Below are 22,886 nucleotides of genomic sequence, written 5' to 3' on the forward strand. Positions count from 1 at the left end.
ACAAGGCTAACTGTTCAGCGGGGAAAAACTGCAGTGCTAAAGTATTTAAACATTTGAGTGTTATGCATTAGCTATTCTAATTTTGCTCAGCATAATTGTATTGAAAATGTATTACAATCTATTATCAATGCATAAAATTTGCTGCAATACATATAATGTAAAATCTCTGCGGCAGCTGTTTAATTAATAACAGGAATACTCATACAAGAGATAATTAATATCTGTTGTAAGACATTATTTCAGTTCTGTTCTTGAGTGCTTGGATGGTTAGTAGCAACATCACTTCTGTTATAATCTCAATTTCAGCTCTCTTTCACTGTCTGGATTATTTTGTGACCGTACATGAAAATAGAACATCAACTAGAGTCATCACTGTGGCTTTCATCTTGCTTATTTTCTCAACTTTTCTCTTTTACTGCTATGATCATTGGAATTATTTTCGGTTTGTCTATTTTTACTTCCCTCGCTTTGCTTTCTCCTGTTTTAAAAAAAAAATGTAAAAGTTTTAAAAAAGAAGTCAAGATATTGTTTCATGATTGCTTGGATCTTAAGGATGGGGTTCATTTTTAAACAGCCGGGGTTATCATATTGTTCTGGGGAGCCCGAGGTGCATACGACACATACAGTTCAAAACGAGGGTGCACTGTTAGCCTTTGAAGTCATTTCCATAGCTTAGTACTGCAAAATCAACAGTAAAAAACTCTAAAGGATGTTAGCAGTTTAGTACTGTAATTTGCATGTATTTGTGGGAAAATTCCATGAGATTACATTATTTTTACGGTAACTCACCGTACTCATGGAAACAGCTGTAAAAACAGCAAATGTAACAATTGGTGATGTTACTGAGATTATACTATTACACCATCCGGATTTCTGTTGTTTTCTACTGTAGATCTAAGAGTAATTACTTAAATCCTCATTCAGAGTGTATTACTATAAAATGTGATTCACTGTGAAAGTAGTATAACATATAAACTACAATATACAGCATCATTTTTAACTTAAGGAGTAAGTTGCAGCCACACTAAAATTTAATTCCTTGAGCTGAATGGAACCTCATATATTAATAAATGTATTTGTTTAGTCAAACAATGTGAAACATTAGTAATACTATTAATTAATAGTATACTTGTAAGGTTAGTATTGTGATAGAGTCGAGTATATTTTAATTATACTCTTGTAGACATTATGACATTATGCTAGTACAATTATGGTGAACAAAAAGTACATCTAAAAGTTAATTTCAAGAATACTGTTATGTACTAAAACCGGAGCCAATATAGTCCCAAGAAGCATTATTAGTATACGTACTAGGTAAGGTATACTTGGGAAATATAATTGAAGTATACTTATTTTTTGTATGGCCAGCAACAAATACTAATGGCTACATTTAGAGTAATGTTTAAAAATGACTTAATTTAGCAGGGTGTTCCTTTTTTTTCTCTTCTTATTCTTTCTGGACCTTCATTTGTTTTGTATAAGGTGGTACTTTTTAAGACACCTCTGCCTAACTACAGTGAACTAACCTAATAATATGCTCTGGTCGTCATTTTACACAAGTTAAGGTGTCACATCCATGAAACCTACACCACTAACCAGCATCAGTTCTACAACTTCACTCTCAAAATTAATAAATCCTGGGACAAGCAGAAACTGTATTTTTAGCGATGCATTTTGTTGCAGGCCAGACTGCTATGAAATGCACTCTCCTAAAGAAATAATTCCTTTGTAGCACCACTTCGTCTTGGTTCAGAAGAGATGTCCTGATATACGTGATAATGTAACACATTATCACAGTTTAGCGCGTTGGGTTGTGTTTTTAAAGCGATTGTTACGTTTTTAAAGCTTTTTAATGCGACAGGTGCGATAGCCGACACCACACCTTCACCTGACGTACAACGTGACGTATGGCGCACACGTCGGGTATTCACTTTCTAAACAACAATGGGGATAGAAAATATTGCTCGAGGTGGTTAATGCTCCTTTCGCTGGTTGCCAACCACCATTAAATAACAACAAGAAGAAAATATTGATCTGCTTCTCTTAGTTTTGCACGTTTAAGCCGCAATTCAGACTCAAACAAAGCTGCAAAGCAGGAGAACAACATGGCCATCAACTATTCTGTGCCACAGATCCAGTTCGCTGCAGCACAGAGTGATGATGAGATCGTTAACATGTGCAAAAGTAGTCAGAGGTAACTGGATGTTCAATCGGGTTAAATGCAAGGTTGATTGGATTATATCTGAAGATCATATGCTATTCGTGATAACTCTGCTAGACTCCAAATTGCTCGTCCATGCGGGAGTATCTCAAATTTAAATGAAACCACTTAACACTTCTTCCCTAAAACGGACTGACATGGGACACATTAAAGTTGGATCGGAACCAGCTAATCAGTCTGAAGGTAAGTGTTTTTTTCACTTATTCGAGAGAAGTCCGAAATGCGTTCTTATTACTGTTTGTTTTGACTTTTAAGCTACCCTACCAGGATATTTTCATTCAAATGCTAAGACAAAATGTCAATATCTATGAATGTGGAGACTCAAAAGACTAGTTAGGTAATAGTTTATTTATTTATTTAGGATTTATGAGACTTAAAAGAAACTTGGACGTTTGCAACAGGTGAATTGGTGAACTACCGAGGTTGCGCCCAAATGCTTAAAGCTGTTAGCTGGTCAGTGTTTTCAGGTGTGCACTGTTCTCTTGTCGGCACACATTTTCTGTTTATTGAAGCCTTTTGTGAATAATTTTGATCATGTAAAAACTGGGAATTGGTCCCTATTCACAATACTCTTATTTTTTGCATATGTCATTCAGGAAAGCTAATTGGTCACTGAACTCTTTGCAACTATGTGTATTTCTAAATTTTGTGGCTTCATTGCACGCAAATTTATATTGTTCAGTTTGCATGTTAAAAGCCTGCCAAGCACCCCAAGGCTGATTGTGCTTGGTAAGAAGTCATTTATGAAATAGAGCTAATTAGACCATATTAAAATTTCTGTTTGGCACAGGAGCTTTTCGTGGACACAGGTATCCAGTCTCTGTTTTGTTAGCTCAAATTTCTGTAATTTCCTTTATAAACCAAGGTTGTTGGACATGTGTCTCAGTGACTCCAGCAAAGTAACAATATCAAATTTCACATTACATATTACTGATCAACATAGTAGTCTAGCTACACCAACAGCAAAAATACTGAAGTCAATACTGTAAAGTTTAACAGCAGCACAAACTATAAACTCCAAAATAACCATACAGTTGATTCATCTCCGGTGATTTAACTGGGCTGACTCTTTGTTAGGTGTGTTTAATAACCCTTTAAGACCTACCATAGAACCAAGTCCGCCAGAGCTTATATTATATTTTTACATGGTGTGGTGCCATTTTTGGGAGCATTTCAAGTTGCTATACATCAATACAACAATTATAGCCCAGATTTTAATAACATGTATTCATTAAGTACATAGTAATTACATAAATTGCAAAAAAGTGCAATAAACTACAAAAAAAGAGAAAATCGTTTTTGCTTTTTTAACATATATTTCTAGTTAGAGAAATTTAAGAGGCGTATCCCTCAAAACTGTAAATACAAAAAAGTTGCATAAAATAGTTTCCTACCACAGGAAATTTATTTTGAGTGTCTTCATAGTTTTATTTTTGAAATACACCAATTTTTATATACTGCAGGAAAAACGAAAATAAATATTATACTGCAAATTTGCAAAAAAGCAGCACATGCATCAAAATACACTATTTCCAGCAGTGCAATATGAGTCCTAAGCATCCCAGAAAAGACACAGAAAGTCATAAAGTCAAATATAACTTTTAAAAACACCAGTATAGGCCCTGAGGCCCTGATGGTAAAAAAAACTACATTTCCGCGAAAATGACGCCACTTTCGGTTTCGGGCAGGTAATGGCGGACATGCAAAAGTTCGCGCTGACGTCTATTCCAACGTAGGAAGTGTTCTGAACAGCTGATCGGATCGGCAATGCGTGTTTCTGGAATATTATGTTTTTGTTGCTGCAAGTGCTTTTTATGCAGTTTTTGCAAAGCTTTATGTGGAAGGAAAGCTGATGGCATAAGATGTAAGTACAACTCCTCTGGTTTCATATGCAAAAAAAATTATTGCGCTAGCTTACATGGTTGCAGAGCTACCGGGATTTAAAAATAGTTACGCAAAACAGAGCGTGCCCGCTCTGACCGGCTCTAAAGGGTTAATGGGCAGAATAATTCCCAATTATGTACAATTATAATATGTTAAAACGGACTTATGTACATAAGACCATTAATAATTAACTGTACATAGCTATTTGCTTTATGACTATCTAGACAGTGTGCAGAAGTGAAGTATTGAAATTATTTTATGTTGCATAATGACAACATGTTGCCCCTATACATTTAAGGACAAAGTTCAATGATAGCCACCTGCTGGATGGTGAGTGCAGAGGGGCGTGTAATTGTTGAGCTGGACAAAGAGAACACCTTTGCTGATGCAATGTCAGTCTTCTTTGGTAATTCTATGTATTGAACCTGGAATACCAGAAGTCAGCGTGTGCGAGGTTTTTTGTAAGGATAAACCCTGAAGAGGGAACAAAATGTACCTCCAAGGTTGGGACAAGCAGAAAGACTGGGACCACTGTGAAGCGAAAGGTTGTTCACATTAACCCTCGTCACTGTCGCCAGTGAGATACCGTAAAAAAGGCTACGGTGCGTTACCATAATTTGTCCAAGAGTATTATACCACACCAGCAAAAAACGGTATCATCCTGCAGAACGGTAAGCTACCGTAACACGGCGTCACGGTATGACGCTGGCAACAGTGACGCCAGTATGTTACCGTAAAGTGGCGATGAAAAGTCTAACAGTGTGCTGTTAGTAAGCTGTAAAGCTGACCTGCTTATCTCCAAGACCCACATTTTCCTTTATTCACTGCACACACATACCCACATCTACTCAAAGAGAACCGCACACCAGAAACAGCACGCAAACACATGCCCAGAAGTGATGAGCTTTTTCAAGTAGCATTCACAGTGTAGCATGAGTGCTACTATCAATCTACTTGAAATCCAAGGACCGCCTTCATGCACACACACACACACACACACACACACACACACACACACACACACACACACACACACACACACACACACTCAGTTGTCTTCCTGTCACTTGACAGGACATCACAATGATTGATATTCATTTTCTGTGGACCTATGCTAGCCCGAACCCCAACCAGTACCTTCCCAGCCTTAACCTTAAACCAAGGCTTTTGACACAGCAAGCAACAATTGGAAAACATTTTCTCCTCAAAACAAAAAAACCCTTGAAAGTTGAAAGTTGCCCACAAATTTTTAATAACATTCCATTTAGTGCAATTTACCTTAACACAGATTTCTGTGTATGGTTGTTACCAACTACAGATGGCTGAATATCAATAATAATTTAATCTAACATGAAAGCCAGTGAATGTATCAAACTGATGTGGGGGCAATATCCTGGCACACAAACAAATTACCATCAAAAGACTAAAATATGGAACATATTAGGGAAGCTATGGGGATTCATAACTAAAGATTATTTTAAATAAACAAAACAAAAACAGAGTGATGTACCATACTGTTCAGAAGTTTTCTCTATGTCCTGCCTGATGTTTGCATTTGGATTTGTGAGCTTTTCCCTCAATTTGAAGGTGTTCTTTATTCACTGTAGTCTGTTGACAAATTACATTGGAAGTATGGTTCTTAAATGGATATCATCCTTTCTGTATACTTCTCTCATACATTTTAAAACTAATATTCAAAAAATTGCTATAATATTCTTTAGAATATATTACTGATATTGTCAAAAATGCCACAAACAGGCAGACGGATATTAAACAAATAATATATACACTCTAAATATAGGAAGCAGCTGCAAGAAGGTATATTACAAGAGTATGTGTGTGGAAGCTTATGTCTGACAGGTGTGCTGACCTGTCACAGAAAGAAGAGTTTAATATTCAGAATTATGATATCATATTCTTTGGAATATCTGTCAAAAATGTCATGGACTTATATCATGGGTGCTGTAAAAATGATGCAAAATAATGGTAAAAACACCAGTACTTAGGGTGTTGTCTGGCTCACGTGGTTGAGCAGGTGCCACTAAAGAGGCCCGTGTCTGAGTCCACCCCAGACTGCATGCCATGCTCCCTGCTTTTTTGTCTGCTTTCTGATTAAAAGAAGCCTGATAAACCCCACTAATGTTTCAACTTATTTATAATGTGCTGGTCAACTTCAAAATCAGCATACCTTTTCCTCAAACAATCAAGATTGCTCAGTAGGAAATTGTATATAAACTTTAAACAATTTGAAAAGCACTGCTTATATTTAACAAAACATCCCAACTTTGCTAAGGTGCTTTAATACTAAATAGTCCAATTTGTATTTCAACTGCTGACACTCTTTCAATAGAGCGAGTGAGCTAAAGCCATTAACAGAATGCCGAACCAACACTGCAGCCTTACAGCCTCTGCAGCTCAGTATAACGAATGTCACAAGAACATTTAGCAGGGTTACACACTCCAGTCACAGTGAATTGCTAACAGTCTGGAAAGACAAACTGGTGGAGTAAATTAAGACAGCTTTAAAGAATATACCACCAATAAAAACCATGATATCATATCTTAATTTGGAGTACCGAGGCTTAAACGGCCAGGCTGAATTTTTGAATTCAGTCAGTTTGGTGTGGTTTCAACTGCTGTCTTCTCAGGTTATGGGTATAAGTTATCTAAGTTATCTGTGAGATGGCCCCATTGGTGGGACACAGACAGCCAGGTGACGTAGCAAGACATACCAAAAAAAGGTCTGAGAAGCAGGCTTAGTCAACACAGTACTATAATGTAGAAACAGCTGTTTAACAAACAGAACACATGAACAATTTTTATCAATTAAAATTTCTCTTATTTCTCTGAATTAATTTGTGACCAAATGAAAAAAAATGTAAGAACTGCAGGTTGCAAAAAAATAAAAAGTATTGATTGTCTTTATAAAAAAAATAAAACCAAAGCAGTTTTGTTACTTAAGAGAGAATGATTGTACCTGCTGTGAGAGTATTTTTGTGTACCTAAAGTGCAGTGACTACCACATATTGTGTCTTCTCAGAACAGTGTTTAACAGACCGACGGTTGCAAACTTTATGAGCTGTTGCTAATGGAAGCTTCTGCAGCCATAAACCAAATTGCGAGGAGAGTGTCTGTATCTATGTATGTGAGCAAGAACTACTCGACCTGCAAGGGCGGGGGAGTTGTTACCCAGCTGCTCTGATCACCAAGTAAATCAGAGTAGTTAAATAGGGCTCACTGTAAAGAATCAACCCCCTGAGTCAGTGTGTACTGACATGATGTTGTAGACATTTAGTGAGATGATCAGTATGCTGAATGAGTTTAGAGATTTCTCAGTTTCACAGGTGATTTTGGAACGTTTTGATCAATATTCTTTTGCATTGGCAGGTTGATGATGTACCATCAGTCTGTTAGGGATAACCGAGATAAACCTGACTGCTATATAAATTAGAGGTCAATTGGATAGTATGCTTCCCAGTCCTGCGAGCATGTGTGCGTATCACACATGATAATTAAAACACGAGGATCATGATCTCGATATCTGCAACAGCCCCCAGTGTCAAAATCAGTTTGTGTCCAATATCAGCACATAATGTTTTGGTATGCATTTTAATGGCAGTTGGAAAATAAAGTCAGTATATAAACAAAAGCTTACTGGTTATTAGAACGTATTTGTTATTATTATGAATCTCAGGACTGTTCTCGCAGACGTTCAGGTTTAGAGACGTTCAGGTCTCTCTCACTGTTATTGTTAATTGGAACGTGTAATGCAGCTGTTACTAAGCCGTGTCTGCTACTAATGATCTCTGGTGACTGTTTTTGTTTAGGGGTCGTTAACCTCCTAGGACCTGGCATCCACACATGTGGACACCGCATTTTGGGTTATTTAGACCAAAATACTTAATTTTGCTCTACAAGGGCCTGATATCCACTTACGAGGACATTATACTGCTACTGTTCTATTGAAAATTTTAAAAAATATCCTCATATATGGCTCTCATTTTTCTTAGAAACAAGAATCAGGTAAAAAAAAAAAATCTGGTAATTCTTTGTTTTTACATTCATCAGGTCCCAATCAGCCCAAATATCAAAGAAAAATTACAAATGCATGCTGTGGAAGGGTCCGTGTCTTAGGAGGTTAATGCCAGACATGATATAGTAAGGGTGTGATGAAAATTGAATCATGTACTATATTAACACAGTTTAAACATAACTTTACCGTTTAACTACAAAGACCATACCACCAGAGCTCTCACATTATGGATGAGAATTGGGAGCTGATTCCTGACAGTCTGTCCCATCAAAGCATGCCTCCAAGCTTATGATGGCATATTTTTGTGGCACAATCCAAAGGAGGAACATCAAATTCACTGGGTGGCACTGGTATAACTACCCAAGCCTATCAAGCATCCAAAATAACTAAGATTGTGAAGTAAACTTTTACCTGGCATTCTTTCCTGAAAACTGAATTAGAAACATGCAGATTTTTAATAGTTAAATCCTAACTGTCTGCAAACCACCAGCACACACCATGCTGTGTATGTGTGTACACATATACCTTCATATGCCATTGTAGCATGAAGCTTTTAGACCACACACTTACCAATTACACTCCATTTCAAGCTCTGGTGAAGCTAACCAGCTGGCAGCCCGATGTTACATAACTGCATTACACAGCATTTACAGCTTAATGTTTACTCTGTTAGCATGCAGATACACCGATGCAAGACAATTTAGTATATGTCACAGCAAAAATCCAACAAATATTTAATACTCGCATCACACTTTAAATTTGGATGAAGTACGCACATGAAACCCACACAATCACATCGAATGCAGTGTGTTTGACACACACACACACACACACACACACACACACACACACACACACACACACACACACACACACACACACACACACACATTACTTTCATTACTTCCATCCATCACCACTCATTCAGTCCCTAATGGTCTGCAATAAAACCATTTGAGTTCAAGGTGTTGCAGCCAGGCACGCACCCTGCCAGTAGCAGCTAATTCACACAAGAGGCATCAGATTCTGATGTCTTTCCTCTCCATTACTGCCAGTCTCTTTTAGGCTCCCCCTGACTTATCCTGTCTCTCTGTAGCCATATGCTATAAATTATGTGACCCAATGCCAAGGACAAGACTTGGTGGAGCAATATTAGTTGCATTGGGAAGGAGATGGGGATACATTTATAGCCAATTTTTTTTTTCAGTGTACTTCATGTGTGTGTTTGCTCACACGGGTGGGGTGGGGTGGGGTGGGGGGGTGGGGGGGGGTCTGATGAGATGTGTGCTTTTCCTTTTAATAAGGCATGTGCCTGACATGATATGTGAGTGCTCAGCACACAGAACTAGGTAACGTGAGGAGAGACTATGAGATAAGGGAGAAAAGAGGACCAAACAAAGAAAACAAAAGTGACACATCTGCAGGAGATGGAGGGAGGTCAGAAAATAAGGATTTTAATATTTTCACCAGGCTACAGAGGAAACAAAGGTTTGTATGTACTGTAGCTGACAACACACGCCACGGTGAAGCTACTCTAAAACCCAGAAAAACAAATCACCACCTATAAATATCTGGGAAAAAACAAATCAGAAGTGGTGCTTGTGAAAATGTCACATGTCTTTAACACCACATGAAACCATGAAGAGTCAAAGGAGATAAAGAGCTGTCACAATAGAGGCCTTGAGTGAAGGGACAAGAAATACTAAAAAAACAAACATCTCGGTGCCTCCTCTGCAACAACTACAGCCTAGGGGAGATTGCATTAAAAATTCAGCCTGTGATTTATCTGCACTCTGCTTGGCACGCTGGCCTGCCACACTCCTCTATTCTGTTTTATTGTTCACTCCCTTTTCCTCGCAGTTTTTCAAATTACGCACACATGGTCACAATAGCAGGGTACATATACATCAAAATATATAAACAAAAATCACACTCCATGCTGCAGCAAAATATCAAATAGGTACTTCATAGCAAGCATCTCAAGAGTTCTGATAAACATGGGATGAAATGGGAAATGGAGATTACTATAAAACCTTATGGCGTGTTAAGCATGCCATTAATATTATCAAATGTGCTTCAGCCAGGATGACATTCATCTAATTTATCTAAAGCCTGGTGTAATCAGTCAAGTTTATTTATCCCCCCAATCCGAAACTACAGTACCCACCCTACTTTGTGATAAAGGATTGGATTCTTTTTTTTAAATCTCTGTCCTTTGCTCCTGGTAATGTGTCAGCATGGCTTATAGGTTTATTGCTTGCCTGTAAAATATAATGACCTGGGTGCTTAAAGCAAACGAACTGACACTGCACTGTTTTGGGGGCACACTTACAAAGTATTAAATAATGGCATATCTGCACATGAAAATATACCAGAATATTGTGTATAAAAAACAAATAACATGAGATTATGTCACTTTGAAAAACATAAAAATCATACAAACTTTAATTTAGTTTCATATGCTTACTATTAAATGTAAAAAAAACAAATGAACAAATAGTGCTTCACATTTCAGATTCGAAAGTGCACTCCCCAGAAATGAAGGAATTAACAAATAACGTACAAGGACACAACTAGGGCCTCAATCCCACACACCTAGAGACTGGTTGGTGACTGGTAACCACCGGTTGCTAGGGAAAAATGAGTATTTATCGACTGGTTACTAGTGTTAGGGTGCCTGGGTCATCGACCCAGTGTTTTGCGGTTTTGGTTCTTTGATTTTGTTCATTTCATTATATTATGGGTTATAGGTTTATTCTTAGTTTAGGTTTTCTATGTGGGTTTTGTTAGAGTTTTAGTGTTCTGGTTTTCTGTCTGTGATCCATAGTTGCTGCCTCCCCTGTCTGCTGTATCCCCGTGTCAGGTCTGCGTGTCTGTGCTATGTTTCCTGTTTTACTTTGAAGGTCCATGTCTTATGCTAATGTGTCTGGTTTTGCTTCCTTTGCCTCGTTTGGCCTGAGTTGCCCCAGCTGTGTTTCCCTCCTGTTTCCCATTCCCTGATTGCTCCCTCTGTGTATTTAAGCCTTTTGTTTCTCTGTGTCCGTGTTGTGCTCTACCCTTATCTACCCTCATTCATACTGCGTGTTCTGGCTGCATGGCTGCGTTTATTCTTTGTATTTTGAAGTTTGTTACTTTGAGTTCGGCATTAAAGCTGTTTTTTTGAGTTTACGTTGTCTCCGGAGAAAGCCACCACCATAAACCAGACCACATACTTTCCATTTCATGCTTTTTTCAACTAGCAATAGCCAGCAGCCTCTTTCAACCTGTTGCCAAGGGAATACACAACCAGTCTCTAGCCCTGTATGAGTGGGACCTAAACATTAAGGTAGACAAATACAGAATAAGGAACCACAAACAAAGTTTTGGGCAGGTGTATTTATCAAATCCAGAAAACTCAGAGGTTGAAGAAGCTGTTTGTGTACTTTCTGTTTTAATAGTGACACCCTTGCCAAGGTCAGTATTTGCTGCATCACCAAAACTCGGGATTAATCACAGTACTGTTTTTGCAACACAAGCATGCACTGGTCGTATTAAGCTTGGTTATTTATGAGCTCAGTCATGTGACCTCTTCTGTAACGTCCAACCTCAGCACCTTCAGTAACATCTTGTTTTCTTTCCATTTCTATCAATCATTCATGATTATCCTCCCTAGCACCTTTTCCCTTTCTTCCTTCTTTATTTCCCTTCTCCCTGCTCTACAAACCACTCTTCCACTTACTTTGTTTTTGTCCTCATTTTTCCTCCATTCTCCTCTTGTTCTAGTTTTTAATAATTCATCTTATGCTCTACTCCCCTCCCCCCTCAGGGGTACAGCTCCCACTGTCACAGGCCAAGACCATTAATCAATCCCTTCTCTCACTTGTGCTCTACCTCTACCTCTCTCAGGCTCTTAACCTTCCTTTTCTACCCCACTTTTTTGCTTGCAACATCCTTTATACTTTTCATGTCTCATGCCCCTGTCCCTGATTTATGTTTTTATGGTCTTATCTGCTTCCACTTGTCATCCTCTCCCTCTTCTATTCTCTTTGATCTGTTCAGCCAACCTCTCCTCCTCCTAAACAACATGGTAGTTCTTCTTATGGCATCTTTTTCCTTGTGTAACATCTCTCTCACTTGTGCCTTTGCTTATGTAAGGAACGAACCTCAAATCTACGCCTCATTCAGCATGTCAGCAAGTGACTGCGCACTGGTGTAATAATGTAGAACAAGTATTATGAAAATATAAAAAAGAACAAATCTGCAAAGTTACAAGAATGTCATCTAGAAAATGCCAAACGATGATTAAACCTTCATTTTTCTCTCTTTCTGTTAATCACCACCCACCTTTTCCTTGACTCTTCTTCATTTTTATAACTTCATTTTCCTCTTCCAATCCCTTCTCCTCTTTTCCCAACAATAATGATTAAGTTCAAATTTTCTACTACACACTCAAAAACTCCTGTCAGCACAATCTATTATGAAGTATCTCTCTATCTCTGACACACACTCTCTGTTGTCATGTCTAGTACAACTTATCTTACATCATACAATCTGAAGAAGTCCTTTCTCTACTGCCGATAATGCACTAGCACAGCCACACACACACACAAGCCTCCAGCACTTACAGACACAGAGTCTATTACCATGCCTGCAGGAGGAGTGGTCACTTGTTTCCTTCCTGCTGACGGTCACTTCTGGAGTTGCTGGGCACGTGGTGGGGTGCAGAAGCAAGGTTACCGGTCAGGATGTTGATGCCACGTTGCTTCCGTTCCTCATGTGCTCTTCTTCTTTAACTCTGGCTGCCACTCTACAATAGGGAAGTTCTGATAGATGGAGAAAAAAGAAGAAGGAGAAAAGGATGAAAGTTTGATCACAAGAGGATGTGTGACAGATGAATTGCAACGCCATTTCTTCTCAGACACAAAATAAAAACAATCAAAAAACAGATTAATTATGACTGCATGCTTACCACACATACTCGCATCTGCAACCTACATCTGTCTAAGCCAGCTGAACTCACTTGCACTCACTCGCTCTCTGTCTCTCACTCACATGTACACAGTCCTGTCAGCAGGGGTGCAAGGTCTGTCCTTGTGTAAAAGATCTGACAGATTGGCTGATTGGCGGAGCTAGGCATGTGGACACAAACACAGGGACACGCACGCACAGGCCTTCATTCATTTTTCATCAGCTGGCTGGAGTCCGAGGGTGGGAGATGTATTACAAACATGTGCTTGTTTTCATACGCTGGTTACACGCATCACACGCTCTCCTTGATTCATACATGTATGCAAACCAGTCGACTCTTCTATAAGATGCTCTTTATTGTCTTTATCTATAAAAAGACATGGCTGCATTGTGTCACTAGATTCAGCGTAGTGCGATATTTGAAACCACTTTATAAGCGGATACGATGCCAAAACTGTGTGAAAAATGACTTTGGGACTTCTGCTTTATCCTAAAGTAGTGAGTTTCAGTTCACTGCAGGTTGAACAACAAAGAGGGAGAAACCTTTTTAAAAAAGAAGAGGTTGACAAAGCTCAGAAGTGGACCTAAAAATGTAAAAATCTATTTCAATTTATACAGTGTTTAGGGCTTGGTGAAGCAGGTTGTTATGTTGCAGAGCATGTCTTCCAAAAACTGTGACAGTAATGATTCTTCTAACCTTATCTCTTCCTGGCTTTTAATACTTTCAGAGAAATAAAAACAGAAGTGACAGTAAAGAAATACTGAAAAGAAAAGACGTAGAGAATCTGCAGAAACTCAGAACACACAAGAACAAACAAATGACAAATGATTCAACAGCTGCTCAATAGCTGTCCTTTATGGTTTTCTAAAGCTTTTATAATCACTTCATGACTATAAAAAGTAAATCAAAGCGACTACTACCTTAGCTCATCTTATGGCTAAATATCCCGTGTTTCTATGAAAACGCAGGCCAGTTTTATCAGCATGGAGCAAGCTGAGGTGAACAGATACACAACGTTCCTATTCACAAAATGAAATGTCAACAGTATCACTAGTGACAGTACACAGGCGCATCTGGCCACACTCAACCCAAAGCAATGACATTTACAGAGCTGTGCATGTCTGAATGTGCTCACACAAACTGGCTGCTCAAAGCCCTGCCAGACTCAGGGGACTCAAGTTCACGCCGGTGCAGGACAGTCCACCTCTATTCCTTCACTACATTTTTTATATGAATACAAAAACAAAAATGCTGCAAACAAGATCTTTGTTATGACTTACACAACAGAGAACAAACAGCACTTGAAAATAAGAAAAATAAAACAGTAAAAAAAATAACGGGTTGCAGCTGCAACCCTCGCAGTTTATCTTCAAATAAAATGCTTACATTTTTTTTCCCAAAATGTTGACAGATGTTAGAATTAAAAGCAATAAAGTAAAGCTGACTTCTGATCTGAGGACTAAAAGTGCAGGAAATCTAAAAAGGCAGCCAACATTAATACTAAACGGGTCTCATCACTAGATTTGGTTTTGATTGAGAAACTCAATCTGAGATATCAGATTTTGCAGGGATATGGAAAACAATGCAGTAAGATACAAACCAAGACAAAATGAAATCAGCTGATATTATCAGTCGATACTGACCTATTATGTATATATGAGAAATGATATCAAGGTCTTCCTATTGCAATATGAAAGCCTTTTTGTTTTTCATTGAGATAGTGTAATAAACAAAATATTCTTGTCGTAATTTGGAAACAGTGTGCAGAGTGTCTTCATTGTTGAAAATACTACTCTGAAGCACATGGAGCAGACAGGCAGACACTAAAGGCACCAAAGGGTTCTAGTTGGGTGAAGTCAGGGGGCAGAGAGCATAAACACACTTGTTATTTTTCAATCCCTCCTGGCTTAGACCTGCTGGGGGATTAAACTGTGGTGATGTTGTAGCCTCTGAGAAAAGTGAGTGAGACCCACGAAGAATGAGAACAAGAGAGGAGAAAAAGAGAAAAGCGTACAAGATGCAGTGAACAGCTTGAGAAAAATGACAGAATTGGAATTGGCCGTGTATAGGAGCATGTAGAACAGAGAGAATGGCTAAAAGGAGGAAAGTGGTAAACTATGGGATAAGTATAAAGTGGTGCAAGATGACAGGGGAATCGGATAAACAACAACTCCAGATATTGAGCTGGCCCCTCAGGCGAACAGACTCCACCAGAAGCAGCAGCTCATTTTCTCTCCAGCTCTCCTTCTCTGAGCCACTGGCCGCTGGCCTAACTATTACCTCCTCAATACACCTGGCAGCAGCTGCAGCAGCAGCAGCGCCTGTGTCTGCACACTTGTGTTTTGCCAGTTAACTTACAGCCAGTGCTAGTCGCTGGAGGGAGCGAGGGAGATGAGTCTTCTTCCAACATGCCTTGGCCACTTAGGACTGTATGCACATGATAATAGAGCACACAAACACAGGAAAATAGAATCACCCTGCCAAGAAGCTTAATAACAAAGTGCCAGTCCCCATTTGATTCTCATTACCAGAACAATTCTGTAATAAACAACCCCATCAGTCCCCTCTCTTTTACTTCTCTCTCATGGCAGTTTCCTTCTCATTTTTCTTTAATTAAAATCAAGTGTACAGTGATGAAAAACACAGTAGGATAAATAATCTAAAATATGATCTAAACCTAATATTAAAGAAGACTGAAAATGCTTGAAAAAGGACTGATTCTTCCCTTTAACAACATGTGGTCTGCTGTGTGCACAACCTCCTCTGTCTTCCACTGGGAGCTAGGGTGTCTAAGTAGACCAGGTTTTCACATGAATGGCTGTGTGCTGCCTGGACAAACTATATCCGCCTGTTTGTTTATAAAGTCTCCTGTGGTGCTGGACTCACACTGACCAATTATTACATTTTTCCTCTGCATCCACCCTCCATCTCTTTTTGTACACCCCTGCCCCCACTTGCTTCATCTTCCCTCTTATTCACACCATGCTGGTGGGTCATTAACACGTGATTGTGTGTTACTCTTCTGAGAAGGGCGGTGGGGTTGGGGACTGGCAGGGGCTTTACCTCATTAATGCTGGCTAGCAGTGGCTCATGGACATTAGCATGTGCACACACAGACATGGATATATCTGCAAATGGCACACACACACACATACACAGGCATACTTGCAGAAATGATCTCAGTTTCATTCCAGTTACTGAATATATTCATCCCAGAAGTTTATGCATAGGGGAAAACACATCTGTAATATGCCCTTCCTTCTCCAAGAGTTTGTGACTACATCCATACAGAGAAGAAAGGAATAATGCAGAGGATAAGAAACAATGGACGAGGACAGACAGAAAAATGAAGGCAAAATAGCAGGGAGATTCGGAATTAGCTGAGATGGCTCTGAGTAGCAATTTACACCTTTCTCATCTGATAACCATCAAATGTGATGAACGGTGGAATAGTCAGACTGAAGGGAGGGAGACGATTGACAAAAGACAGAGTGTGCTAATTAGCGTTGGCAGAGCTAATTTTCACAATGTATTCCCTTTCAGAGTTTAGTTTTTGTTTAGTATTTGCAATCAGATGAGAAGACCTTTAGGGCATTCTCTTCTAATATAAAATATGTCAATATTGTGTCCAATTATATCCAACTTTGATATTTGATATTTCTGGCATTTTTAACAATATTGGTCCAACGAGCTCTACGGGAGGACAACGATCAGCTAATCTGCGATAGGGACAGGATCAATGCAATTTTCAAGCTGTTCTAAAGCGTCATCTAGCTCTGTGACCAAAGACAGATATTTTAAACAGCCAGTGTTTTGGGGACACGCATGTCGTGGTAACTATTCAACATATAGAGAAACCCACACCACTATTTTTACTTCACTCTGCTCTAATTCTTAGAACCCAGCCAAACCAGTTAGTGGGGGTTTTTAGCCATCAATGTCGACCTAAAATGATGTTAACATCAGGCAGATAAGTGGGTCTCTAGTGATTATTTAGGGGAATTTGAATGATCTCCCCCATGGAAATCAGTTAAAGTGGAGCTAATGTGACACTGATGATGGAAACTGAGTGGAACCAGCTGACAATTCTGTCTGATATCTGAGTAGATATTAGCATATATTACAAAACAAACAAATGTTTTGTTGTCAACAAATATTTTGAAATGAGAAAAGTGCATTTTGCTTATGTTGAGAAAGTTGCAGAGAACTCCTAGATTACTGATTCGACATGAAAAACATGCGACTATAAGTAAAGAAGTTGCGGTGCCTTTGCTGCATGTCTTCCTCTGCTGTCTTTCTTGTCCACTTTTTACCTTTAAAAATATAGTTTTTAAATATAATATCAGCATTAGGGAGCGTTGCATTCTTCAAGTAAAGCCCTGGCTCGTCTCTCCGCTTTCATTAAATAAATTTAGAGTTCTGATTGAACGCTGCCGGTGCCAGTGCCAGCTGGGGACGTCCTCAAACGATGAGAGCTATTAGTAAAAAGAAAGTATGCCGACTTTCAATTCCAAGATTTCACATATCAAGGCATGAACAAAAAATCACCTATTTCTTGAAATCAGTTAAATAGAATCTCAAATGTACAACAGATGAAATATTAAACCATGTCAATATTTATTTATCAGAAATAGAAAAGCTGCAGAAGCAGTATATACTGTAGCTAACTATATCCCATGATCCAATAGCTTGTAGAACTACATCTAGCAGCATTAGATGTGAATTAAAATAAAGTAATCATATTTTGTATGACTATATGATTAGGGATGGGAATGTAACGCGTAGTCTATTTAATGTTTTGTGTAATATGTGTAATACATTATTTTTTGAGTAACAACCCCAACACTAATCACAACAAAAAGTTCAGAAATACCTCTAACATGAACAAATAATAGGAATATCTAAGATATACTGCTTAGCGATGTTGGTGACACTCAAAGACGAGCCAGTGAGAACCCAATGAGAATCCATAACAGAACGAATAAGGAATTGAATCATTAAATGATATCAATAATTGGACTGGAATCGCTGAATTCTTATCACTTCCCATCCCTATATATCAGTCTCTCACATTGTTTTAAGTGCATGACTTTAACATTTACCATGTTAACTGAGAACTGTAGAGTCTGAGATGTAGCTCTTAGGTTTTTTTTTCAATTTCTCTGAGCATCGCATGATCTGACCTTGGGTTGTCTTGAATTTTTTGTTTTTGTAAATAATCTTTGTCACTGTAGAACGGTGGACATCAAACTGTTTGGAAATGATCTCACAACACTTCCCAGATTGATGGGCAGCAACTTTTTAAAAATCACTCCTGATGACCTTTGCCCTTGACACACACCTGAATGCTTCAGACCAGCAAACTGACAAAAAAATCTGCTTTTAAAGAGGTGCTCACACTTGCTGATGATCAATTAATCAAGTGCATCTGATTATCAGATTGCTAACTTGAATTGACGGTTTTGAGATTAATCTATGCATTTGTGAGATAAAAGATGCTGCACGGTATGAGAAAAAGCTACAACTTAATGTAGGAAGATTGCTGTTGCTTGTCATACCCTTTTTTTCTAAACAAACACATAAACTCCAGTAAGGCAGACCTGCAATCAGGCTAATCTCTTCGGGAAAATGAGCAGGTATAAATAAGAATGGTGTTTCTGGAAGCTAAGACTACGTTATTTTAAGTTAAACTGTTGATTTTTCTCTCCCATAACTATTTGCAAGGCGTAGTATTTTAGGTCTCATGAATACTTTCCTCACCAACACGGTTTCCCACATATCTCCTTTAAATAAAACAGGTACACAGGCACTCAAACACCTGAAAGGCTGCTCGGGTACCTGAATAGCCAGTGTGTTATATCATTATTGATGTGTGGATATCTCGAGGGTGACTGATGCCATAATGTTTGCATCTGGGAAAACATCTGCAAATGCGTGTGTTAATTAGTTAGACAAACATGCCACACAGAAACCAGCACACAAAAATAGCGCAAGACGTGGGTCCAGGCGGTGCATAATATTCAGAATAAATTCAGAATCACGCACCAAAGCCATGTCTCTAAGCACCTTTGTTGAGATGAAGCATGCACAGTGTAAATAGGTGCTAGCTCACTGAGACGTCTGTTTACTCGGTCTATTTCTCGACTGCAGTGAGACAGCAGGGCAGATAGATCCAGACACAAATGGACAGACAGAAACACAGAAAGCGTGACAGTGAGATGCACATGGAGAGCTGTGGTAGAGAAGAGGGAAGGGGGTTTTTGACAGCAAAGGAGATAACATAGAGAAGCGGTGGCATGCTCAAAGGAGACACTAATGAGTGTGTTGTCTTTCTAAAAACATAAAAATGCACATCTGAATTTTGATGTCCTTTTTTTCCATTTATGTTCCACCTCCAACCTTAGCATCTAATTTCTTGAATAAATTATTTTGATTTCCCAAGTTCATTGGATTACTTCTTATCTTTATTCTCTCGAGAAAGCATCTTTAATACCTTCATATCTCACACAGCAGATTAGACTATAGAATGACTATAAGTTGATTCTTCAAATATGCTGACCAAAATCGAAGTATTAACTCAAGTATAATCAGGCCTGTGTAAGTCAGAGCTGAGGGCCTTATTTTACTGCTACAATAAAAACTCTGTGAACAAAGATTTGTTGATTGCTGTGATTTTTGACTTTTAAAGTACAGAATGGTAAGGACAACCTGCCAGGTGTATGGTTTTATTAAAGTCATCAAGGCAAACAACCACTGGAAGCATTATGAATATGTCAACAAAGAATGATGCTTAGACAAAGACTAAATAGCTCAAGTAAACAGCATTCAGCCTCAGGCTATAGGAGATTCTCCTTCCCATAATGAACTATGAGTTTCCTTCTATAAACACTCGATGATTTCCTTCTCAGACATGACGTTGCATTTTGTGCTGTGTGCATTTAAAAAGAAGAGATGAAGAAAAGGACAGCGACAGAAACCAGGATGCAAAAACTGTCACACTTCAGGAAAATTAATGTTCCTTTGATATACCAAAAAAACACATACATGGGATGAAAGACACTTCAAAGGAAACCCTCTTTATTTAGGCCCATTGTCTTCATTATGACTAGAGAAGGTTTATTGGTGCTACTGTGGAGGGTGCGATCATCGTGCTCTGCAGACATGTCAACTGGTTGCTTTTGCGTTTTCTTTTTTACCATCTATCGGTGGGAGAAACAACCTTCAACCACTCATTAACATTGCACAGTCTGTCCACTAGACAGATAATCAAGACTTTCTTCACTGACAGGTCATTTTTGCTGCTGTTGTTTTCACCTTGTGTGTGAGTATGTGTGTGACTTTGTCATCATAGCAAACTGTGGTTCTGGTGAATGTTGGGGTTATTACTCCAAATGCTAATCTATTAGATATTATTTTGAAAAAAAACAAACAGCAATGGTGTTCTTACTAATTTACTCCCCTAAAGAAATGAGTTAATTGCACTACTAGTTACAGACTTTTTCATTAGGATCCACTTGGACTGAGATGCACTGTCACAGGAAAGAAACTGTCCACAAACTGGCACAGTTGACACATACACATACTTCCCTTTACTTATTTAGCCGACAGCAAAGCTTATGAAAGCTAGATTTTATTGTAGAAACAGTTATGCTATGAGACTCACTGCTCATCACTGCTTTTATTAGCAGCTGCTCGGCTACAGTCACACATATCCCAGTGGGTCTGGGGTTTGTCGCTACTAGCTTTGTTTTATCTTTGAGTCGATGTTTTGTTAGGAGGAGTGGATTGTCGTTTCTGGCAGCTGTGTTCTTGACCTTTCGTGTAATAACAATTAATGTATACATCCACTCCTTAATTATTATAGCTCTGCTATTATTGAAGTGTTGGAGGAAAAGGGCATGTTTTGATTCTTTTTCTATCTGTTAATTGTACAGATAATTCAATAAATTATGTAATCTCAGTAATGACACAACTGTTTATGCAATTAGTGAATTTAGCACTGTGTTATATTGCTGTTTTGCAGAAACTGTAACATGATTATAGTAATCCATTAAATTGGAACTGCTGGGGACACTTGCTGTACTAGGAAATAACATATAATACTTTTATATGTACTTTTGGCAGGTGTTGTGTCTGTGATTGGACACAGTCTCTTTTTTTTTTTTCTTGTCAATTCCATTCAAATCACACTGCTAACTTTGGGAACTTCACATTGAGTGTAATTAAGAGTCATGCCAACTGCAAATTGCAGCATGGAAACAATGCCAAGGAGGAACCCATTAATACTATGACCCTCAATCCAGTCACCAAAATGGAGAGCACTGTACAGTGCACAGTATTTTATTAAGATTAGTTTTACACCTGAGAATCATTGTGCCACAGCTACTTTCAACTAGACTCTAATCAAATGTTTGGTGGGTGTTGGTTTTATACTTCCATCGAATTGTTGTGATATTATTTTCCACGGAAATTAATTTGTAGACTAAACCTTTAATTGTTTTATTTGATTTTAATGAAAAGAGTTTTAATATTTGTATTTTCAGAAATGACAGACTAGCAAACATATTGAGGTAAATGTTTATTGACATGTATTGACTTACAACCCATGTTGTAAGTCAGGGGTCCCCAATCCCAGTCCATGAGGGCCTGCAGGTTTTAGATGTGCCCTTGATCCATCACAGCTGATTTAAATGGAGAAAATACCTTCTCAACATGTCTTGAAGTTCTCCAGAGGCCTGGTTATGAACTAATCATTTGATTCAGGTATGTTGACCCAGGGCAGGGTGAGACCTAAAACTTGCAGGGACACCAGCCCTCGTGGACTGGGATTAGGGACCCCTGTTGTAAGTCATCTAAATGACACGTTTACTAGACACACAAAGCACACATACAAATAGTCATGGATACACAAACAATTACTTCACCTACTAACTCGCCTGATTTTCTGAATTCCCTGCTGATTTCACCTGATCTGTTCATTTTACCCGAGCTTTTCTTCTCCTCTTCTATGTTGGCTGCTGTTTTTCCTCAGTTCTTTTTCAGTCTCAGTCTCAGTATTCTTGGTATATTTAGTATCCTCACATGCAGCCTTTACTGGTTCATGTTTATTTATTATGTCTTTCAAGATCATTATTAATATTTGCACAATATAAAATTAATATTATATCCAGAAAATCAATTTAGTACCAGAAACAATTTTAAAATGTGATGCATGTGATCTTTTTTTAATTGCGCAATATAAATTGGTGTTTTCATTGTTAATTATTCATCCTGCTGATATGACGAGTAAAATGCGCAGATGCTAATACCACCGTTTAACAGTTCAGTTATTAATCATTTGTAACTAATTCCACCTGAGAAGTTATTAAAGACCAAAACAAACCATACCTAAAGTATTCTCTTTTGCAAGAACCTTGCAAAAAAGAATTGAAAGAGACAGATAATTTATGATACATCACTTTATTGACTAAAATCGATCTTTCAATTTGTAGAATAAATAAGACAAGGCAAGGTCAAACTTTTTGAACCCATTAATTGATTTCTAAGGACACATATGACCCTTTAGTTACCATTTTGATTCCTTCACCCCTTATTATTGGTTGATGACTTTCTTGCAATCTGAAATTGTAGGCTGCAAAAATATGCATTTACTGCTTCTCTTGAAGAATGATAGTGTTCAGTTACCCTACAGGGAACTATAAATGACTACACTGTAGTTCTTCCTTGACTGTGTCCAGGTGCAGGGCAGGATAGGTCAGAGCAAAGTGCTGATGAGATGGGAGAATGCATAAAAAATGCTG

The 22,886-nt window shown here is 38.4% G+C and overlaps 1 protein-coding gene across 2 annotated transcripts in view; it reads right to left on the minus strand.

The window, feature by feature from the left end:
* The window catches only part of strbp (spermatid perinuclear RNA binding protein), a 97,315-nt gene that overhangs the window by 23,620 nt on the left and 50,809 nt on the right, over positions 1-22,886 (minus strand). For both annotated transcript variants that reach the window (XM_085413677.1, XM_085413676.1), the window contains exon 3: positions 12,761-12,940. In XM_085413677.1, coding sequence (XP_085269803.1) covers positions 12,761-12,763 — 3 coding nt within the window. In that variant the 5' untranslated portion in view covers positions 12,764-12,940. The remainder of the gene's footprint in view (positions 1-12,760; positions 12,941-22,886) is intronic.

Source organism: Rhamphochromis longiceps, linkage group LG7, assembly GCF_057381845.1.
Source record: "Rhamphochromis longiceps isolate RC_006_pf linkage group LG7, R_longiceps_female_GT1.1, whole genome shotgun sequence".
Lineage (NCBI taxonomy): Eukaryota > Metazoa > Chordata > Actinopteri > Cichliformes > Cichlidae > Rhamphochromis > Rhamphochromis longiceps.